The sequence below is a fragment of the Polyodon spathula genome, chromosome 14, assembly GCF_017654505.1.
Source record: "Polyodon spathula isolate WHYD16114869_AA chromosome 14, ASM1765450v1, whole genome shotgun sequence".
Taxonomy (NCBI): domain Eukaryota; kingdom Metazoa; phylum Chordata; class Actinopteri; order Acipenseriformes; family Polyodontidae; genus Polyodon; species Polyodon spathula.
In genome coordinates, this window is record NC_054547.1 from 13,945,220 (window position 1) to 13,969,914 (window position 24,695).

General features: G+C 35.6%; 1 protein-coding gene across 1 annotated transcript in view; it reads left to right on the plus strand.

The window, feature by feature from the left end:
* The first annotated feature begins 9,164 nt into the window (after positions 1 to 9,164).
* LOC121326638 (BMP/retinoic acid-inducible neural-specific protein 3-like) overlaps positions 9,165 to 24,695 on the plus strand; it is a 40,055-nt gene continuing 24,524 nt past the window's right edge. The window contains 3 exon segments of the mRNA XM_041269974.1: positions 9,165 to 9,400; positions 19,005 to 19,195; positions 20,965 to 21,155. Of these exon segments, the coding sequence (XP_041125908.1) occupies positions 9,165 to 9,400; positions 19,005 to 19,195; positions 20,965 to 21,155 (618 nt within the window).

The following is a 24,695-nucleotide window of genomic DNA, read 5'->3' on the forward strand; positions in this document are numbered from 1 at the left end:
CTTCCCCCACCTTTGTGAAAGCTATGCTTCCTTTACCTACAAGAGGGGACTCCCACCCAAACCCAACCTTTAGCATCTCACTAGCTATCGCTCCCCTCGCAATCTGAGGATCTAAGCTTGTTCTGGATAACATCATAGAAGAATCTCTCCCTTTGTAACACAGGGCAATCTTCTCATTTCAGGTTCTCTGCTTTGGAAGTCGATAATTCACCTCATCGAGGGCAGCTCTCAACGACCCAAAGCTTCACTTTCTGTCTTCATTTCAGGTTCTCCAGCCTCTATTTTATGTGCAGGGAATCTCCCCTGTATGTCTGGTCCCCCAAACGGCGGGGACCCCCCTTCTATATGTTTGATGTGCAGGGGATGTCCCCTGTATGTCCGGTCCCCCAAATGGTGGGGACCCACCTTCTGTATGTTCGATGTGCAGGGGATCTCCCCTGTGTGTCTGTTCCCCCAAACGACGGGGACCCCCTTTCTATATGTTGAGCCTTAGCAAATGGCAGGCCCTTTCTTATATATCAAGCAGCTCTCTCATAATCTGCAGAGGTGACTTCGTCCTGCTGAAGGCTTAGTCCTAGCGGTGGGCTGTTCTCCTAGAAGTCAGATGACATCTCTACAAGTAGCCTGGCTCCCACCTGGTGATCCATTATATAAGTGAGTGATTACTGCTCACAAGAGACCCCCTGTGAATAAAAATTGGAATTCAACACTTTACCCTTTAAAAAGATGTAATATAATATATAAATAAATAAACACACACACTTCCAGTAGTGATGCAATTACAAGCTGAGTTGCAATTGGATGAGCTTGGTTGAAATTATCTTCCTGATCTTACTCTCCTACCTGCAATACAATATTGGTACTGTCAACTAAAAAGCAAAGGATAAGAATGCATGATAACACTACATGATAGATATTTCTCAGTTATTTGAACAATTTGCTCATTCTGAAAGACAAAGAGAAGGAGATGTGATACCTTTTATTGGACTAGTTAAACCATAATTAATCACAAGCTTTCCAGACCTCAAATGTCTCTTCTTCAGGTGAAAGTAGGAAAGGGAGATTTATGTTTAATTCTGAACAATGTTGACTTACTGTTGTTTTTGTAGTAGATGAAAAAATAAACTATACCGTTATGATAATAGTTTAACAGATTGAACTGGAAGTCAACCAAGTCCTTCACAGTCCCTAAGGGAGTGCTTTACCACTGTAGAAAAGGGTAATTATTAGCTATAATAATGTAATCAAACAACAGAACATTCATTTTATATCAGTAAATGGCGATGATGCATACATTTTTTTCATATTCTGGTTTCCATAATACTTTAGGATACTACTAATACAAATTCTTCTTCTTCTTCTTCTTCTTCTTCTTTTTCTTCTTCTTCTTCTTCTTCTTCTTCTTCTTATTATTATTATATAAGCCTATTACAAGATGGAGGATATGTCGGGTAATATTGTATTGAACAGGTATAGCCTATGGGTTATAAATAGGATGTACAAACTGGCAATGTCTTTTAACAAGATATATGTAACAAGAATGTTGCTGTAGTTGTTTGAATTTTGCTGCTGAACGTCTCAACCATAACTAACATGAACAAAATAGGTCAGTTTTCACAGTTTTATGCTAATCTGGTTTACTTGTTTTAAAAAGTAATAACGGTAAAGTTACTTTAATTTTTCATCTGGAATTGCTATATAAAGACATTTTCTTTGAAAAACCTGCTGTCCCAGTAGGTACTTAGAAAAATTATTTATACTGGTTTTGTGTCGAAATAAATCATTTTGTGCAAGGCAATGTAATTTTTAGGTGTAGCTAAATAATTACAACATAATTGCCACCTAAGGGTGAACTGAGTGGCATTTAGTGGAAAATAACAGTTATATTATTTATAAAGCCATAAATATTCAGATGTATTGTACCTTTTTTTTTTTTTTTTTTTTTTTTACACAACTGTTCTTTTCAACTGGGGTTTAGACACAGTGCTTTAATACCTAAATATATATTTATAAAATACATAAACAAATATATATTTGTTTATGTATGTAAACACATATTATTTAGGTATTAAAGCACTGTGTCTAAACCCCAGTTGAAAAGAACAGTTGTGTAAAAAAAAAAAAAAAAAAAAAAAAAAAAAAGGTACAGTACATCTGAATATTTATGGCTTTATAAATGAAACACCAGTTTAAAGAGATTGTGTTAATGTTCAATAGGTTTCAGAACGAAGGACAGCGCAGGAAAGAACAGGGGCTGCGCAATCTATTATATCATTTTTTCAACACAGGGCACTTGAGGTGTGGAAAATATTCCAGGCAAACAAAGTCAGCTAGGAATGCAACAGAATTTATACTGATATCGAAATTATAAAATTCGATTAAAAGATTCAATATTTTATATATAAATAAAATATCAAATCCATATCTAGAGATATCATTTACTTGACACAAAATGATCTGGAGCTTTCGAAGTGTATTTTATTTATTTCTAAAATACTGAACACTCTACAGGCATTAATGAAACGTTCTTTTTCTACAAGTTAGTTATACTTGCACCACCGCAAACATACGGAGTGTGCTTTGATATAATAATATCCAGTTTCACAAATGCAGTGCCAGTTTTAACTTAGGTATGCCCAATGATATACAGTGGATGCTTTAAAGTATACACATTTTTGAAAATAAGGTTCGGAATATTGTCTCTGGATCAGTGCAAGAAGCAGTCTGTGGATGATATAAACAATGGACCTACCTCGTATTTTTTTTTTGTATTATTCTAAAACAGGAATGAGATCAAAAATAGTTAACAAGCTGGATTCTGAAGAAACACGTCTGACACATAACTGCCTTAAGCCAAAATAAATGCCTTTTCTTCCAATGCGTATAGAAAACGTCCAATAAAACACAAAAGCTAGTTTCTACACCTAAAATAACGCAAAAGCAAACATGTCTGAACTGAGATGACTCTAAAGACTGCGTCTTCCTTCAAATCTATGTATATGTTTTGCTGTACCTTTCTGAGTAATGTCCAGTCGCATGTACTCTCCATGTGCATGTTTCCAAAACAACAAATTGAAATTGTAATCTATTTCCTCCAGTTCTTGTGAAACAAAAACACCTGCCAGTGATTGTTGTGATCTGGCTTCTGGAGTGGCTCAGACTAGTATGATGCAGAGTGGGAGGGTCAAAAGGACCCAGGTGGAAAATGCTGACTTTATAAAGGAATTTTTCACCAACCTACACAGGCACATGAAAGTTATCAGTGGTAAATTGCATGCACCCTTGCAGTATTTCCCCCAATACAAGTATATATTTTTCTCGATGGATCTTTGCATCATGTAAAGTCCTATTCCAAAAACGTCGCCTCTTTTTCACAAGGCTGACATTTCCTCCTGGACCTAACTATTTAAATGCACATTAAGATGATTCGTGAATAAGGCATTACTGAGTACCGCAATTTATTCCTCGATGATTTCAAATAACAAGCTCTCGTTTACTTTTTTACAGATCATCAAGTTTCTAACTGGACTGTTTCAGAGACAAGGATAGATTTTGTACGATTCTTTTTCGATGGCGAGTTATGCTCATTTACTGCTCTGTTGTTGGTGCCTTTTTAACCCTTTGTTAGCCAGGCTGGACTGCATGATGTGACCGAATATTGTTTTATGGACAAAAAAACAACAACAACAAAAAAAAACAAACAAACAAACAAACGTTGAAGAAGCAAGATAATGGCATACCACTTTTTAAATCGTGTGTGCGGTTCACATTACATTATGAAATGTGTCGGGATTCACTCTGGTAAGTTTAGAGCTTCCACTATCATCACGTTCCTTTAAATCTAGTGTGCACTTTGAATCAAACTTGGCACGTTTATAAATGGGATATTTATTTGACCCACCTCAGTGCTAAATAGAATTAGAATAACTTATTATGATGTATGCATATTACACACCGCATTTTAGCGCGCATGTTTGATGTATTTACAGTATCTTTAACGTTGTTGAATCTAACGAACTACTACAATCATACACTCGAATATGTTTCAACTCATTCGCCCATTCTCTCCTGATTTATGGCCTGACCTTACCTTTGTTTTAGTTGGCATTGACGCAATAGAAATGTGTGTTTATGTGTGTGTGTGTGGTGGTGGCCGTGTCTTTGATTATAAATTGCACTCGCACAAAATTAATGATTTGATTTGACAAGCACAATTTATTGCAGTGGTTTTGTGCAGGGCTGGGTTATATTGTAATTATCTGATGGATACGATTTTTTTCAAACACACGGGTTTTCTTTTCTGCCTTGTCTAGTTTCTCCAGATAGTGTTTTTTTTTTTTTTTTTTTTTGGAGAGTGGGGATTTCAATTTGCTGTCTATAACAGGTATTGAATCTTATGAATACTGAAATTAATTGCCATTGCAGGCATCCTGTGCGTTTAATTTGACACAACTAAGTGCCCCATACGCTATGTTTATTTACAGATATAAACGCATGCATACCATATTTCATTTTTAAAGTTACTTTAAGTCTCACCTCAGTGTAAGATTGTGGTAAAAGAAACACGCTTAGTTGCAGTCTCAACCACTTGGTGGTAGTTTAATCCGTAAACTGCTTAAGAAAAAAAAGGGATTAAAGTGACGTCATTTTTTGGTTTGCAGCACTGCATATTAATTGTTGATAATGCGTTGTAAAATATCTCAAGAAGTTAACACTTGTCAGTTTTGCATGAATGTGTTTGGGGTGATTATAGTTAATTTGGTAGTTTACATGACTTGGGCAAATATCCATTGCTATACTAAAATAGAAATGATCCTAAGGTTGTCTATCAATATGGATATTAACATTAACACAAGCCACTGTATGTATACAAATAGATGCATACATCAAATACATGGTGACCATAGTCTTTATACATATGGAGCAGGAAAAAGGTTTTTTTTTTTTTTTTTTCTTGGTAATATTTTTTAATGAATACTTGAATACTGGAGTACATAGTTTTTCATTCTTTGGAACATGACACGTAACTATTGCCTGTACGTATTCAAATTCTAGTAACATTTTCTGGACATGCTGAGGCAGTCTGCAAATTCTCTTGGAGACAATTTACAAAACTTACAAAGTTATACAGTTGACTTGTTTGTTTATTGGAATCGCTTTTGTTGGGAATGTATTCCTGTTTTTATGAAAAAAAATGGCAGTATCTCTAGAGATTCAGCACTCCAGTTGTGAAGTATCTTTGCCAGAAGCACTACTTTAGTCTATTATTAATCTACCTAGATGAAATGACTGTCTGTAATGGACATTGACTTCATATTCACCTGCCTTTGAAATATGAGATTGAAAGTTTGTTAGAGTGGGTGACTAAATTGAATGCATGTGGAAAATGACAACTTTAATGGTGGTACATATAGTTAAGTGAACAATAAGAGGATGGTGTATGCAGATTTTTTTTTTCTGAAGAACTTTGGTCACCAGCAATTTGACATTAATCATGTTCGCATTGTCTTTTCTATTTGAACTCAACAATGAGAAAGTCAGGGATTTGGCAAGATAGGTGTCACTTCATTGTATTAAAGCTATCCCCAAGGCAGAATGTTCTTAGATGTAAAACTGTGTGGAAGCACATTAGACTTGTTATCCAATAGAGGTATGCACATTACTACCTCCTATTCAAGGCATATGTCAGGGCCCTAGGACACAAACAGTAACCAAGTTTTCACATATAGAATATGGTTTAATAACCTGTGTCACAATTTATCCGAGTTATTCAAGACACTGGGTTGCGTTTCAGTTAGACTGTGTTAAACACTGCACTCAGATGCTAAAAAAAATGGTACATTAATCTAAAAGGCACGCTGTGTTTAATTTGGTCCCCATAGCAGCAAGAAACCAATGGTGACAACATAATGTAAAATCATGTGTCTTAATGTTTAAAAATGCTGTTTAAGGAAAACAAACGGCATTCAATTTCAAGATCATTTATATGTACCTTAGATAGGAAAGCTGTTTCTTAAAGACAACAATTGGAGCAGTAGAAACAACATACATAGTGTGCAGTGTAGTAAGTAACATGGTGCGTTATTTTAAGCAGTAATGTGTTGCATTTTTCATTTGGTTTTGCTTTGCTTTAGTTCGTAACATTTTGCAGTGGTGTATTTTTTCCTGTGGTGTGTACTGAATATACTATTAAAGTGACAATGCATTAGAAATTCACATACCATGATTTAACATATTATTTTATCTTTGTTTTTCTATGACAGATTACCATCTTCCTGTATAATAATACATATTTAAAATGATGTTTCCCCCACATGTTGCATTTAAACTTAAACTTACATTTTACAAATGAAAGCTTTCTAGGTCTTGTGCAAGTTACCAGATAATTGATATTATATAGAGCAGTAACATCTAAATGTTTTGAGCACTGTGAATATTCATATCGGCTGTAATCATGTGTACATTGTTTCTCACCATGTAAGAAAGAGCCATATGTAGACTTCTAAGACAAGCATATAAACACCCCTGATAGGAATCTCCCAACCATGCTTTTCCATTCTGAACCAAACTTCAAATATAAATGCAACTGCTCTGTAACTGGTTAGACTCATTAAATTTGCTGACAACTGCTTAATATGCACAAACATTAATTGGCTATGTAAAAATATAAACCGTACAGTAGCCTATATATTAGTACAGTAGTAAAATTAACACTAAATGAATCACGCTGCTGCATTGTACACATTACTGTAGAAAATAAAACTTTGGATCATGCAATTCAGCGACATGCGCGACACTTAACTGGATATTATTGGGGGCACACATTGTGTCTGGCGTAACGGTATGTGTATGTGTAGGTCAAAACATGGTGGATTGATCTGACAGATTTTTCTAAAATGCATTACACTGAGCCTTAGTAAAAATCTGTATTTAAACTGACAGGTGTAAAATAAAATGACAATTTTTTTCCATTTGTACAGATTTATTCATCTCCAGGTTTTATGTAGTTTTGTATTATATCACATCATCACAGTGACTGTGACCAAAAATATCCCATAAGCAGCATTTTTGAAAGGATGGCAAAAATATTCTTAATTCTTGGAAATCAATAGAAATAATAATTCAGTTTCTCTTAATGGGCTGTTGACGAATATGTCAGCAAATGGAGCATAGTGATTTACAGTCATAACAGAAGACCTATACCTTTATCTTTCTTTGTGGGCAACTTACAGGGAAAATACACACTCTGCAGTGAATTTCCAGACTGAGCTGGGTCATATAAATAGGATCAACTTCCTTGAAACAGTACTTAACATAATAATGTACATTCAGTGACCCACTGTGCCCTTTCACCATCAACATGCAGAATTTGCGGACTGCCGGAATAGGAGGTATACCTTAACTAACATAGAATTAACATTTCACTGCATTATTATACATATGGAATTGATTGGTATCTGATTTGTAAAGAATTACAGTTTTTTTTTTTTGTTTTTTTTTTTAATTATTATTATCTTTTAATAGTACATTGCATAGTACATTTTTTTTTCTTAGATTTTGTTAACATACATAAGTACGAAATGTACAAAGGGTTGTTATTTATTAATTTTATACAATTAATTTTGTTTTAATATATGAATATCACAGCAGTGAACAAGTTTTACTGTACTTAAATATTCATTCAATAAATTAGGTATACAAAGTGTGTCTTTCATGGCACCTTGATTACCTCTTTTGATGATATATAAGGTAGGGAGTTTTTTTTTTGTTTTTTTTAATAATATTGCACAGTGAATGTAGGCAGTTCATTTTTTCATATGCTGTAACTTAAAATCTGTTGCCTGTGTTGATGGAGATAAGCATGGAGTTTAAAGTTAGAACCAGTAATGTCATACACTGTATCTTTTTAAAATCGCAGTAACTGTTTCCATGAGGCTTTTTTGAACCATTTCAAATGCTTATGGTGGAGGTGGTATATTATTAAAATATTTGTTTTCCTTCTCCTAATCTAATGTACAGTTTATACTATTTGGTTTTTACTAATTATGTTTCCACTGATCACTGTTTCAATCAAAAAATAGTAATACCATTGCAGGTGATATTTTTATGTACTGTACTGTATTTAAAAAACAAACTAAAGTTCACAATAGGCTTTTACCTTTTAAAATATCCTGTGTTATATACTTATTATATAAAGTGCCATAAGCAATCTGATGTATAATATTAGTGGTCAAGTCATAAAGAAAAAGAGATTTTGAGTGTGCGACCAACTTTGTGTCTACGAGCAGCATTGAGCAAAGTATACATGGTTGATTTGTCATTACTGTTAACTATTTTAACTCTGTAGAGACATTGGCATACATATTAAGAAGTACTAACCTTGGCTTTAAAATGTATAAGTGTTCACTGTAATGATCCATTAACATAAGTCGTCTTCCACAAGGGCCTGTTGTGGCCTTTTCACTGAGGTCCTTGAGGTGGAGACCTTGGTGGGATCAAAATGTATCTCATCTTAGAGCTGCTATAAGGTGGGGTGTCTTGCTTTTACACAATAAAAAATAAATAAAATGATCCTTAGTTATTCTGATACATACAAGGCTGTGAAAAGGAGAAGTAGTTGTAAAGCCCATTTTATCTCCTTTTGTATATGCCTGAAGTTCTTTCAAGGAAAGAACTTCAGGCATATACAAAAGGAGATAAAATGGGCTTTTCTGTAATTCATAGTGCAGTCAAGTATAGATGTCAGTTATGATTTTATACCTTCGACAATGATATACCTTTGGTAAACATAACAAACCAAGTCTAAAGTGATTATAACTATAGCATACTGTAATTATAGCTACTGTTTTCCTGTTTTCATTTCCACCAGGTACAGTACTTCCTTACCTCTAGAGCAACAGTTAAAATGATGCATTCATCAGCTTTAAATATCAGCAGATAGATGCTTTTAACTGATGATTGGTTAACTATTTGCCTTTTTTTTTTCCCAGTCCAGAGAAGCACAGACGTGGAACATGTTTTTCCTTCCTTGGCAAACTGAAGTAGGAACTGGAGTCCTGGGGGAGACTGTGTCTGCACACTAATTGCTTGTTTTGTGTGTTTTTTTCCACCTAGGTGTGCAGTTAGAATGGAAAGAATGAAGACTTCAAGTCCCCAGTGGAGGCATGATATAGCAGTGTGGTGCTGTTGCTGAACCGCTCTCTCTGATGGCTCTATGGGAGTGGATAACATTGAGCCTCCATTGCTGGTTTTTAGCTGCTGCCTTGGTTTCGGATCAGCATGCAAGCGGCCCCCTCGACTGGCTCCTGTCAGACAAAGGGCCCTTCCATCGTTCGCAGGAGTACACTGATTTTGTAGAAAGGAGCCGGCAGGGATTCACTACCAGATACAAGATATACAGGTGAGTGGTGGGGCCAAGTCAGAAGTCTTTAACTTAAAACCATTTTCTGGCATTGAGGATGAAAGTCTACAATTAATAAAAAAAAAAAAATAAATACAATAATAATAAAAAAAAAAATGTATTAAAATGTACAGCTGTTTAAAAGGTAGACCATGTGTTTTGTTGATATTTAATTGGTTAATTTGATGCTGTTGAATATCAGTCAGATTTCCTTGTCACTTTTGGCATGTACATCATGTATTAATATGTATAACATGATACCTAAAGCTTGGGGTGATTGATGCAATGGATGTGTCTGCTGTGCTTTTATACCCTATTTTTAAGTAACCAACTTAGAAAATATTAAAAGAAATGGAAAGCAAACTAAATATTGAGCCCCATTAATTTTATATAAGTCCTAGAAACTGCAGACAGTTTTATGGAATGCATATAAATCTATGTCAATCTGTGGATTTTGAAGACAGGCACAGTTCTAATAAATTCATTTCTCAGTGTCACAGTAATTTGCACATGCTACTGAGTTAATGGACTATGTGCTGTGTGTTTCTTGATGCTCATTACTGTGCAGAGTCCCTTGTGTAGAAACTGCAAGGCTGTTTTCTGGATCTTGGGAGACAGCAAGTTTCCTTTCATTAATACCCGTCCATTATTTAGTTTTCATTGAAAAAAAGGAAAACTGCTGAATGTTAATTTATTCAGTATTTGATCTGTATATCAAACCAATGCTAGATCTATAAGCTACATACACTATATATATATATATATATATATATATATATATATATATATATGTGTGTGTGTGTGTATAAATTCACAGAGTCAAAGTCTTCAGGTGCAAAATAAACTTTTATATTTTCAATAACAAAGTCAACAAAACACAGTCCTACACAAACAAACCCAATCACCACTTTTTACAGTATATTTATATATCACTGCGAAACATCTGCCTCCTGCAGCAGGTTTCTCCATGTTAAGCCATCAACTTCAAGTAGTGACGACGCTGTTCTGCCCGCTGACCTGGTTCCACATACACCGCTGTTGTTTCTCTACTTGTTTCACTGCTGCAGGCAAAGACACGTCAAGTTGGAAACAGAAACCAAAACAAAACACTGCAGACCTCGGGCTTCCTGTCCCATCTTCCCAAACACCACCAATCCACTGATTAACACAGTTCCCTTTTATGATTCAAGCCGCCCCCTCCCCGTCAATCCTCCATCACCAATTGCTAGTTGATTATCTCTATGGAAAAACACTGGCTTTGACAGAGGCGTAACTTGAAACACTTGTGTGATTGTCCTCCCAAAGATGGCCGCCGCAAACCGACTATACCTAATTTGTGCTCCATCTTGTGTTGTCCGCTCTAGTGTCAACACCTGTCAGGAGGCCAGATTTTACCTCACCTTTTCCCTTCACCCTGCCACAACATTATTATAAAACATGTAATAACTGACTGGATCCATGTTTAGTAAATACTTAATCATTACCCTCTATTTGATATATGTGTTTTTAAAACTCGAAAATACATATGCATCGGACTTCAAATGTATAAATAAAAATAAAAACATACAAATAAATAAATTGCTTTATATTCAGTTTTGGAGAGTATGGCTTAAGACAGTCTCCCTTGGTATGATGCCTAGGGACAGTAAGCAGACCCAAGTCAGAAGAGCAATGGGGCTGGGTCAGTGTATAAGATCATAAGCATTTTTATGGCAAGTGATGAGAAGGGTCTCAAAGTCAACTTAGAAACTGACCATAGCTAGTGTAGTGATACACAGACAGGTGCTAAAAGCTCTGAAATACATTTTTTTTTTTTTTTTCAGAAGCTAGTTATATCACCCAGAGCATACTGTACTACACCCTAGACAGACATACATAATAATCATTTTACCAGCCTGTTGAGTTGTGGTATGTTGAGTACTGCTAAGTTTGTCATTTAATTACAATACTAAAACAGCTTTATAAGTTAAAAGGTCAGAATTGGTTGTTGCCAGAGTGAAGACTTTTTTTAAGCATGTTTATTTCCATCAAATTCTTTAGCACATTAGCATCTTTATTCTTGTAACATCTGAACCATTTCCAAGTTGTCAGTGTCAATGTTTCAATAGAAAGTGTTGATACAGAGAGTCACAGCTGCACAGCAGAAAAGGTCTAACTGAATACTAACTGTTTGGCAGGGTAATGGTGTAGTGATGAATGCATCATCAGAAACTGTCAAATGTCTTGCCAGAATGTTTTCATTTATCACGATTCTTACCCTTTTTAAAGACAGTTTTGTGAAGAAATAACATAAGAACAGCAGTTATGTGTAATTTCGCCCTGTAATATACATTGCTGTCTGGAACTTTGAAGACCCATTGAATACACATTAAAACCTAATTGCATCTATGTTAAACATGCCGCTCATGAAAGAGGTCAGATTCTGTTGGTGTTTTATTGAGAAAGTCACGTGCTATCTCAATGATTAGTTTTCTGACATTTATGACACATATCCCCCCTGTTGTAAAATGTTAGTAACACTTTAGTTTAAGGATCTGTTATCAACATCAAATAATGCATCATAATTGCGTTATACAGGAATTGATGAACAATATTAGACATTAATATTAATATATATATATATTATAATTATATATATATCATATATATATATATATCTATATTGAAACACGTTATATATATATATATATATATATATATATATATATATATATATATATAGCAATCAGTGGCGTACATTGCATCTCACAGGCCCCACAGGAAAAAAAAAAAAAAGTGGCCTTGTTAACCACTCTTTACTGACAGATAACTACAGAATAAGGAGTCAGTACGTATACTAACCAAACAATTTGTTAAAATGCCCATCTTCGGGATTTCATGGCAGGGAAACCATCTACATTCTTGCGAGTGTTTAATTTTTTTGCTCAGGCTTGTTCAGTACTCAACAAGACTAATCCCGATAGTCTTTCTTGACACATGGTATTTCTAGTGTATGGTCTTTTTTTTTTTTTTTTTTAAATAAATGTAGTTGTGCCCATGTTTTTTTTACCCCGGTTTTCTCCCCAATTTGGAATGCCCAATTATAGTTTTTTATCCGACTCATCGCTGCAATCCCCTTTTCCCCCACGACGACTCAGGAAACGGAGGCTGAAACACGTGTCCTTCCGAAATGTGCTCCTGCCAATCCGGCATTTTTTGCGCTGTGGATCCACAGGGAAGCCACCAGACCTATAGTGCCGGAGGAAAGCACAGATCTGAATGTGCTCAACTGCAGACCTGCAGGCACCCTATCAGTCACAGGGGTCGCTGGTGCGTTGTGAACAGTGGATTCCCCTGCTGACCTAATCCCTCCCTACCCGGGCGGCACTCGTCCAATTGTGCCGCCCCCTGGGAACTCCCGGTTACAGTCAGCAATGACATAGCCTGGATACGAGCCTGGGTTCTCCAGGCTACAGGGCACATCCTGCACTCCACGCACTGTGCCTTTACTGGATGCGCTACTTGGGAGCACCTAGTGTATGTTTTGGTCAGCTTAAGTTTACAAAATGATCTCTCAGCAGTGGCAGCGGTGACAGGAATGGTTTAAAAAAAAAAAAAAAAAAAAAAAAAAAAAAAAAAAAACACACTTTGCAAATGTCAAGAAAAGAAGAAGAAGATAAGGCAATGTTTTCAACAAAAAGGAGATGGGTAATCTATTTTAACTGAACTGAGTTTCTGAATGCCATTCTTTAGAGATGCTCGGAAATTAGGATTTGACTTGGAAATGAAGGTGATGTGTCACTGCTATATGTTTTCTGGAACTCTTCTGCTTTGACAAAAAGCTCACCATCTGTTATAGACACCCAAGTCTGTGTTTGTAGAATTCCAAAGCTCTGAACTATCGTGTCCATGCCACAGAATCAGTTTACCAGCTGCTGCATTACACTGTCCAAACAAGAGTAAAACACTGTATTTTTACATTTCTTCCTCTGGATCTCTTAGTCTCTGATCCTCGTTTAAATCACGAACTTGTCGTTTCACTTTTTCAAACCTCTTTACTTCGAATTTGCGGTCAATACCCCCACTGTAAATACAAGGGAAACTGCAGTCTCTCTTGCATTCTCAAATTCGTTACAGTAGACTGACAATGTTTCAGTGACACTTTGAATCAGTTCTGCAGCTTTCCTGAGATCAAATGTCTCTCGCTGTAACATTTAAGAGACACCAGTCACAGTTACTCAAATTTGAATCTGAAAGACTACAAGAAAAACAAACTGAAAACATTCAAGCTTCTTTTTTAAGCCCCAGTGCTTCTTTTTCTATTCCTGACAGAACTAGACAGTGCTTTCAATATGTCCACGCAGTGAAAACGTAAAGCTATCATGAGACTCATAACGGGATAACCAGCACGTTGGACACAGCCTTTTCAAATGCGCCCCTTACTCACTCGTGAAAGATTGTTTAACATTGTCAGTAAAAAGGTCTCTGCACCACATCAAAAAAACATGACACAAACATGATGCGGATGTTCCCAGCTGTATCATTTAGCACCAGATTCAGACTGTGTGCAATGCAATGTACGTAAAACATATGTGGTTCTTTTGCAGCATTACTTGTACACCACTATAAACGCCACTCATTGCTGCTGCTCCATCAAAGCCTTGCCCCCGACATTTATTTATTTACAATCCTTTCATTCTATGTACATTATAATTTCAGATTCAAGTCCTGAAGTGCTTTGATCCTCAATTTCAACAAAACCTGGTGGCAGCCACCAACAAAACCTGATGGCGGCCATCAATTCATTTGTTTTGTACAAGGAATATATGAGAGATTTCATCCTGAAGCAAGCCACAAAGCTTTGACAGAAACATTTCAATCAGAAAACTGTAAAGCAGCAGGCAGCTGTAGCTAAACCTGAATTCAGTGCTGCATCGACTGACACATGCGAGAGAAAACATGTTACTTTCGTTTTAAATTAAAAACTATTTTCGTTTTTTTACATTTTTGTATGTACATATACCTGTTTACACATTAGTTTCTTTGTGTAAAAAGTGCTAATGCTTGTGTAATGTGCTAAGTTTATACAGTGTTTTGGCTGTGCAGGTGTTTGATATGATGTGCATGAATAATAGAACTATAAATCTGATATTTGTCCTTCATTTTAATATTGATGTTTAAAATGTAACCATCATAACCGTCACAATAACTGCAGCAGCTCTAGTATTAAAGGCCTTAGAGGTGATTAATAAAGGTTGAAGCTCTGCATAGGCTTAAATTACTTTCATCTGCTGTGGTGGTGGTGAGCAAGTAAACACAATTAAACATTTATATGCATACCTGCCTGTAGTAATACCTGGTGTTTTTCAACCAGTGGCATTAACGCCGCATGCAGCATTTTGTACGTTCTATGGCAGCATTATACAAAATCTTCAAAAAAAGCTAAATGTTTTGAAAGCATTTATTGTAATTCTTCCACATTTTTTTGTATGTCCATTCATAACGTTTTCTCATCAATCACTTGAAGGCAGCACCAGCATAGTCATGTTTCCACTTCTCCCATGTACCTTTTCAAGAATCTTAGAGAGGTTAAAAGGTTACAGTTACCTTGGAAACAGTACCATAGCAACAACCACTTTATCCTCCTACATTAAACACCTGTACAACTTCACTGTAAGTGATGTACTTTTAAAATAGTAAATACCAAATAAAATTATGATAATTTTAATAAGAAAAATGAAAAAAATCACTATGAGAGTATCTGTTTGCTGTTATTGAAAGAGAAGGAAAGCCATTGTGTCTTCTGTGCAGGAGAATTGTTAAAATTTTAATATTTAAATCTGAATATAACTTTTTGTCCACTATCAATCGAAAAAAATATACATATATGAATATAACTTTTTGTCCACTACTAGTCTGTCTTAAAATATTTAATTATGTTTGAGTAGTTTATGTTTACAGAGCTCTAAAGTCAATACATATCGCAAGAGACAATGGCTTGGTTTACATGCACTTGAAAATCGACTCTACAGTCTTTAAGTGGATTTTATTGTATGATAGTTTGTTTTTAATACAAGCGGCAATGGCATTTCAAGACTTAGCCGCAGCGCCATGTCTGTGGAGCACTCAGTTTCGTTTGTGTGTTACTTATTTTTTTTTTTAAAAACATACCGACTTCATTATACTACACACACAAACTGCATTAAAATAAACTTTATAGATTTTAATCTTTCTGAATCTCAGTTTTCACATTATTCTGAGAGTCAGAACATTAAAAAAAAAAGATGTTTTTAAATATTCTGGGCCAGTATTTTGAAAACAAAACCAAATTCAAAACTCTCAAAAACTATATAATTAGTTAGTGCAATGTGTCCAGAAGACACACCTCTTTGAATTATTACCATATGAGGTGTGGTTTTGTAAGATATTTGGGTTGGATTAAGTGACATGCTTCAGGTTTTCACAGGCGTCCAGTCGAAGTACCCTCCCTCTGAGACAAAGACAAGAACAAGTGTTGCTGCTGTGATAGAAGGCACCAAACAGTGATAAGGGGGAGCAGAATTCTGTTGTGCAAAATTTGATGTGTCATTATTAACAAATGGGGTGATGCGTGAGATCTATGCATTTACCAGAAGCATTAACGAGATAGAACGATATGTAACTGTTGCACTTATAACATCGGTTTACTATATTCTTTATTTTGCTCTTACTTGAATGTGATCTTATTGTGCTTTTATAACTGCTAGTATCTAATATCTTAAATCTTAGTTTTAATATTAGAAATGTGCAGCATCAACCGTATTTCAGATGTGCAATATGCTGATATATAAATAACAAGATTAGTGTGTGTAGAAACTCTACAAAAAATATGCAGGATCCATTTAAAAGGCACGTTTACTTGCAAGCAGACGCGTGATTGACAGCAGTGATGTAGATGGTATGACTGGTCAAACGTCACAGGGCAGCTCAGATAGTGCAGACATTCACAAGGCTAGTAGCACTGATACAATTCACAGTGGATCTGAGTCAGCAAATATGCTAGACCATTTAAATACATGGATTTGTAATATAGAAAGTAATTTAAAACATTTGAAATACATGACTTTGCAATGCACATATTTAGTTTAAATTGGATTACATTTATAACATTTAAAAAATGCTTAATTAAATATGTATATTCACATTAATTGCTTTTTCAGTGGCAAATTCATTAATGTTGTATAATAACATTCTTTACAAATTATTGTGTAAAACATTGTTATTATGATTTTTTGACCCCTAAGAAATACTACTAAAAAATGTGCGTAATGGGTATAATTATAATTTTTTAACAGACAAATAAATGCCTTTTAAAATGCTGTAATACATTACGTTTCTGTATATTATAAACAAAACCCATGAATTTAAAAATGACACCTAGGCATTTTGTTGCAGTACAGTGTTTGTCTCAATGCCTTGCCCTCCTGACAGTCTTGGAGGTGACAGATGTGTTTTTAGGGGTAGGCTCTAGTGTAATAAAAAAATCATAACCTAGCTTGGAATGACTTTCCAATGAAAAAGTTTTATATTTTAGTGACAAATCTTTTATTTTTATTTTTTTTAATTCTAAACGCTAAAGTCAGTAGAGTGCAAAACTTAAATCCAATATGGCTTCCGGATAGGAACTGTAGTTGAATTTGGTGCTTAAAAAAACATTTTTACACTATTAAAACTAATTGCATTTGAAATAATTTTAATGTGCTGTCAGGACAGAGGGCCCTTTTTGTCTAGTCCTAAACAATTAATTTCACAAGGAACACATGTCCTGCTGACATATAAAATAAATGTATCAAACAATGTTTTCATTTGCATGCCACAGTGTACATCTTTACATTTTTCCCCTGTAAAATTACATGTTAAATTATCTTTCAAAAATCTAAAAGATAGACTGAGTTTGATTTCAAATGGAGGACACCAGAATAAATTTACATAGAAAAAAAAAAAAAAAAAAAAAAAAACAGAGTACAAATAAATAAAGTTTTACTAATCCAGTTCCCTATGGCAACCCAAGGACAGGCTACAAACAGTACTATCCAATTGTTTCCTTCAAACTGTATTTGCACTTTCATCAGTTTGCTGTCTGCCCAGGGTTTAAGATAAGCAAGGCAAAGCTTATCACAGTCAGTTCTAACTGAAGGAGCATATAATGGAGGGGATTTGCTGTTTCAATCTGCACTTACATATGAGTTTGTGTAGCTCTCTCCCTTCCTCTTTTTTCAGCAAACAAATTGAAACTGCTAAAATAATGGCTTGACATAAAAAATAAAAAAATAACTGAAATGGAGGATTATTATTAATTAAAACGTCAGTCAGTGGCATAGTATAGCTGGGCCATTGCTACATATGGAATTTTGTGTTTGTTTGTGTGTTTTTACTTTTTTGATTGTGTGTTGTTCCAATGTTGTGCTTCAGATAAAATGTCAAAATCAACACACAAAAAAAGACAAGGCAAAACCACAGACCGATCTTTTTGGTGCTATTGTAGCTCAGTATCTAAATGTAACTTTCGTCTAATTTAATTAATAAATCTAAGACTGACCGTGCATTCATATTTTGTGCTTAATACCTGCTCCTGTTATACAACATGGGAAGACAGAATTTTCCATAATTCCTACATACACATATCATTCTACAGCGCTAGCCAGTCTTGCACATCATATTGTATTGCCTGTAATCCATGGCATAATCCATGAGATTAGAATGGTGGTGCAGAAAGATTCAAGCCAAGTTTAAAACATAAGCGTTGCAATGAGAGTTAGTGACTTGAGACTAGTTTATACACTCCTAATCTTCGCAGCATCAGTCTGAGCGAGTATTATAAACAATGGAGAATTTGGCAGATAAAAGGAATCTTTATTTAAGGGCTTTATATGATGGTGTTTGCTTGACCTTTGTCAGCAAAGGCCTTCCAAACAAGTTTAATTTTTTTTTTTTTTTTTTTTTTTTTTTTTCCGGGGTTGTCAGAATGTGAATTTAACACAGTCTACAAGGAAAACATGGTGAATGTAAAAGCAAAGAAGCTTTGTGTAAACAAAACATTTGTTTTTAATTGTTTTTTAAACACATTGCACTAATGCAAACATGCACTTAAGAAGTGGAGTGAGTAAAAGCCCAGAACAGTTAACATCCAGAAATAAAAAAAATAACACAAACTAATATCTTTGTAACAAAAGAAAGAACCAATCGGAAACACACCAGTATAAATCTTTTCTATCAATGAAAGGGGGAACATACTGTCTAAATAATCAGAGATAAATGGGTATAGAATCATGTAAGAACATTTTGTTGTTAACCTATTCTGGTCTGAAAGCACTGGTCTTTTTATTCCAAATAAAGTTAATCCGGAACAGGTTATTAACAGTGTGTTTCCAACATAATTCTCATCTGTAGCATAGTACTGCACCCAATCAACTCTTATAGGGTAATATTTATTGTTCATTTTATTAAACCACTAGTTGGATGATCCTTCAGAACCATCCTCACCTCAGGATTTCAGTTACTAAAGAGGTAATGTGATAATCTAATCTATGTGCATTGTGTATGTATGTGCCATGTCATGATAACATTTTGTTTTCCTCAAAAACAGAGAATTTGGTCGCTGGAAGGTAAATAATCTAGCCTTCGAAAGAAGAGATTCCCTTGGCTCACCTTTACCCCTTGCCCCTGAATTCATCAGGAATATCAGACTTTTGGGACGCAGACCAAGCCTTCAATTGATCACTGAAAATCTTATCAAGAAATACGGGACCCATTTCTTACTGTCGGGGACATTGGGAGGTAATATCAATTTTTAGATAGAAGATGATTTATAGTTCTGTTATTTTCTATGGTTTAAGGTCTTTTGGAGCTCCTGGTTGTCTTTTACCAGTCACCAAATCCATTACTTTGTTAACTGTTTATGGGAAAATTGCCTGTCTTCAAAAGCTTTTAACTTATCAGATACATCCTAGGGTATGCACACCTTGAGTGTCTTATTGCTTAAACTCTTTCTGTCATATTAACACTGGAAACATAATCTGAACTTAACCAAAGGTCATGCTGAGATATTTATCAATGTCATCTTGATGTTAGAAGACTGTTCTTCACTGAAGGAACAGTAAAGTGTTCAAGTACAAAATGTTTAAAGCAAGAGAGATGTGATTCATGTACAAGAGCTTCTTCATTTCAACCTCCTGGTGGGAAGGGTCTGACATAAAGCACATCTGATCACATTACCCATTTTCTAGCTCAGAAAAAGGTCAAGGTTATGAATCGGTCTGCTAGATACAAACCTTATCCATCTGAAAATTAAATAGTTCCAAAGCCTGGCATCCAACCAAACACTAGGGGTCTTAAGGAACATATTGCAGAGAACTGGACCTACATGGATATGGATTAGTGCCATAAACCTGCAGTTTATAAATTGGTTTAACTCTCCTTATACTTGTAATGTACAGCATGCATTTTAGTCAGTGGTCATTTCGTAACAGGTGATTTTAACAAATGGAACATAAAATTATTTTGAGCAACAAGTGTGTTGCGATATCCTCTTGTCATTTTGTATAGTAACACCGACTTGCTTATAAAGCTGGTTTTTGTATGGACATAGCAGATAGCATATGACAACAATCTCCCCCACTGTTCTTATAACTGTCAATGCTACAGAGTTTATGCTGCAGATACCTTGGCAAGAACAGGTAGTGTGCAGTGTGACGACTTGCTGTTTGTACCTCTAAATTCTCTTTAATCTACCCACATAAATAGAATTGCATTCATGTTTAGAACTCATTGAAAACATATTTTGTGGCTACCAGTCTTACAGTGACCAGTCATTTCTTTACAATGGCTAATGGTAGCTTCTTCTAGTCTACATTTAGGAAACAGTAATCTGCCATAGCATGTACTTACTTATGGATGGTTCTTTAGTAAAGAATGTATTACTTTCAAAGTGCATAATCAAGAAACATTGTTAATAAGTTGGTCTACATTTCCAGTTTTCACCAGGTTTATGTTGGTGCTAATTTCATGTATTAGCTATACTGAAATATTGGATAACTAAAATGTTATTTGGTTTGTAAGGCATAATAAGCTTTAATCAATAGTACACTGAACAGCTAATAATGCATTCTGAGAATTACATAAGAGATTTTTTATTTTTATTTTTTTTTAAGTATTTACACGTGTCCTTTATCTGTGCCACTTAACCTGCTTAGACCAAAGTTTTGTGTTCTTGGATTCAGATTTTTCTCACACAAATATGCATTTATTTAAACCAGTCAAAGGAATATTAAGTTTGAATTGAAGACAGTCAGATGCTTATTAGGGGATATTCCCAGTAAGTCCCTTAAACATGTTTTAAGTCAGCAGGTATTATTTAGAAAAAGCTCATACAATGGAAAAATACAACCCTAATGCTTAACACAATGGACCTGTCATTCACTTGCGTTTAAAGAAATGTGTCATTGGGTTTCCTGATTGGCAGATGACTGCTTTCTTCAGCTGTTTGGCTGTATGTACTGCATTTATTAAAGAACAAATAGGCCAGTGAAGTTGTTTTTCACATGCAGGAGAAGAGGCACTTACCATATTTGTGGACCAACGGAAGCTGAGCAAAAAGTTGGATGTGAACGACTACATGACAAATAGCTCCTCAGTCTCACTGGAAACTCTTCATCAGCTAGCTGCATCTTACTTCATTGACAGGGAGAGCACACTTCGCAAGCTGCACCACATTCAGATTGCTTCAACAGCTATCAAGGTAAGTGTTGTGTTACACAGTTTTCGTAGCCAACATTTTGGTTTCTAACCTGAATAGTATCCAACTGTATTTTTGAAACTCACTGTTGAAACTCACTGTTTTTTTAACAGAACTAGACTGACAACTAGACTAGCAACTGATGACTGCTTGGTTCATCCCATGAAAGGATGACACAAAATAGCTCAATATCAGCATTATGAAGGTCATTAAATGGTTTGGTCACAAATTTAACACTTCAAGAAGGGACTTGATAAATACATAGTATTGCATTATGCTAAGTGCGTGTTCAAACCATTTTTAAAGACAAATAATGCAATTGTGTTCTAACAATTGTTTAAGTTTCCTCTCTAAACATGCATTTGCATTACCAAGTTTAAAAATCCTAAGTTCAAATAAATGTATTAAATACATTTGTTTATTTGAATGTGTTCTAGCTTAGTCATTTGATTGTTGTACACACTCCAGTGTAAATCAATTAATTGAATAAAGCAGCAATACAACTGCATGAATCTGCTGTTTTTTAATTACTGGTACTCATTGATTTATTTTTCAAGTATTTTACATTGATACTAGGAAGCATTGTTTTACAGCTAATTGCTTTTGGGACTCCATTCTGTTCTGTCCTCCCTGTCCACAAACACTTAGTAACCACAGAAGATATTTCAACAATGCCTTGTAACATGGGCAAAAATATAAACAACCTCCACCGTTTTCATTCTGTATTCATTAACCTCAGACAATTATCAAGATGACTCAACTACCACTGTTAACCAAGTGTTGAGAAAGCTTTTACACAGCTGCTTTTACAACTCTTGCATCCTTCAGTATTGGAAACTTTTCTACAATGTTCAGGTTATTGAGATATAACTTATCATACCTTGCTTCCCCTCATACCTTCCATTTGAAAATGTGTACAGGATTTAGGGCAAATTGTGGGACCAAACCTAAAGTGGGTAAAGTTTAGGCCATGTCTACTTTTGACTGGCTCCACCCAAATCCTGCACTAACTATGAAATCATACAAGACCAAAAGCCATTTTTCTTTTACATAAACCTAGCAGGAGATTGAACAATCAGGATTTTTGTTATTAGATGACATACAGGTCTATGATTTAAGATGCCCATGGGGTCTACTTTTAGGGACTTAACACTAGAACTACTGGAGCTGTGTTTTTGGTGCATCACGTGTTTTAAATGCATTTTTCTCCACTGATTTGGCAGCTAGTTACCTGTGCTTTTCTGACTTTTCCTAAAAATATCTATTAAACATATCAAACCCTCAGTAGACCCAGGGTTGCAGAAACTTATGGAGATATAATACGTTATACCTAGAACTACCACAGCTGTCATTTTGACTGTCATAGTAAAAACAGTGGGTTTGGCTTAGCGCTGCTGAACTTGAGAGCTTTGCGCTTGTTTTGAAGAGCTGTAGGATACATTTTCGGACATGATTTATCTATCAACAGCTGTAAAAATACTTATTTTCAAATTTTAATGAATAGACAAATACAACGCTGGACTGCACAAGAAGTCTTAGGCGTGATTATATTGAAAACAAAACAAAACAAAAACAAAAAAAACAAATTTACAGAATAATAGTGTTCCAAACCAGCCATTGCAAGACTGGAGATGGAATTTACTGTTGAATAGCTAACAGAGTCGAACTCGGGCACAAAATAAAAGGGTAAACAGAAAACACTTGTATAAAACAGTCAAAAAAACGAATCTCGGACACTATTGTCTATAGCTTCACAGAGTGTCATAAGCTCCGGCTGCATCTCAAAAGTAATCTCTGAGCTGCTGAAACCACTCTATTTTATAGCCCAGCATTTGCAATCATAAGTCCCCTTCCAACACCACCCCCAAGTCTCGTGTCAGTGCTCGTGTTGTAACAGGTTTCCCTCACGTATAACAAGCAGGCTGCAAAAACTGTGTCACAGACAATATCCTGAAGGAAAACAAACAACAACAACAAAACGTCTGATTTACAAAGAAATTATGAGAAAATACAAGTGAGGAAACCGGAATTAAAGGTAAGCACTATGTTTGGTATGTTAAAATAAACATGCTGTTTTGACTACAGTGCCTATAGAAAGTCTACCTTCAAAATCACACACCAAGTTAAGTGGCCTCCACCTGTGTTAAATTGTAGTGACTCATGTGATTTCAGGATAAATTCAGCAGTTCCTTTAGGTTCCCTCTCCTAGGTAGTGCATTTCAAAGCAAAGACTCAACCATGAGAACCAAGACGCTTTCAAAAGAACTCCAGGACAAAGTTGTTGAAAGGCACAGATCAGGGGATGGGTATAAAAAAATATCCTTGAATCCTTGTCCTTGATTATCCCTTGGAGCACGGTCAAGATGATTATTAAGAAGTGGAAGGTGTATGGCACCACCAAGACCCTGCCTAGATCAGGCCGTCCCTCCAAACTGGATGACTGAGCAAGAAGGAGACTGATCAGAGAGGCTACCAAGAGGCCAACGACAACTTTACAAGAGCTACAGGCTTTTATAGCCAAGACTGGTCAAAGAGTGCATGTGACAACAATATTCCAAGCACTCCACAAATCAAGAAGGAAGCTATTACTCAAGAAAGCCCACCTTGAATCCTGTTTGAATTATGCAAAGCGTTATGTTTGGTGCAAACCCAACACAGACCATCTCCCAAAGAACACCATTTCCTACTGTGAAACGTGGTGGTGGCAGCATCATGTTATGGGGATGTTTCTCATCGGCAGGGACTGGGGCACTTGTCAGGATGGAAGGGAAAATGAATGGAGCAAAGTACAAAGAAGTCCTTGAGGAAAACCTGCTGCCCTCTGCAAGAAAGCTGACACTGGGAGAGAAGTTCACCTTTCAGCATGACAATGACTCAAAGCACACAGTCAAAGCTACACTGGAGTGGCTAAGGAACAAAACGGTAAATGTCCTTGAGTGGCCCAGTCAGAGCCCCAACTTAAATCCAATAAAAAATTTGTGGCATAACTTGAAGATTGCTGTCCATCAATGCTCCCCAAAGAACTTGACAGAGCTTGAACAGTTTCATAAAGAGGAATGGTTAAATGTTGCCAAATCTAGGTGTGTAAAGTTGGTAGAGACCTATCCCAACAGACTCACAGCTGTAATTGCTGCCAAATGTGCTTCCACTAAGTATTAAGGCAGGGGGTGGAGACTTATCCAATTATGATCTTTCAGTTTTGTATTTGTAATATAGAATGCTTTCCCCTTAACAGTGTGGAATATGGTATTTAGATAAGTGGAAAATCCTCATTTAAATGCATAAAACTCTTAGGCATTGACAACAAAATGTGAAAAAACCTCATGGGGGTGTAGACTTTCTTTAGGCACTGTACATTTAACAGAGAACAGTTTTGTAGCGTGCAACACTGCAGTAGTTTTATATGCATTTTAATAGAATGTAAAAAAGACTGCTGAGGTAGTTCTAGGTATGTATGTACTCCCAGTAGTGTTAACAGAGGCATATCTATTAACTGCTGTTTTTAGCTCCAGCTGTTTTTTTTTTTTTTTTTTTTTTTCTCCC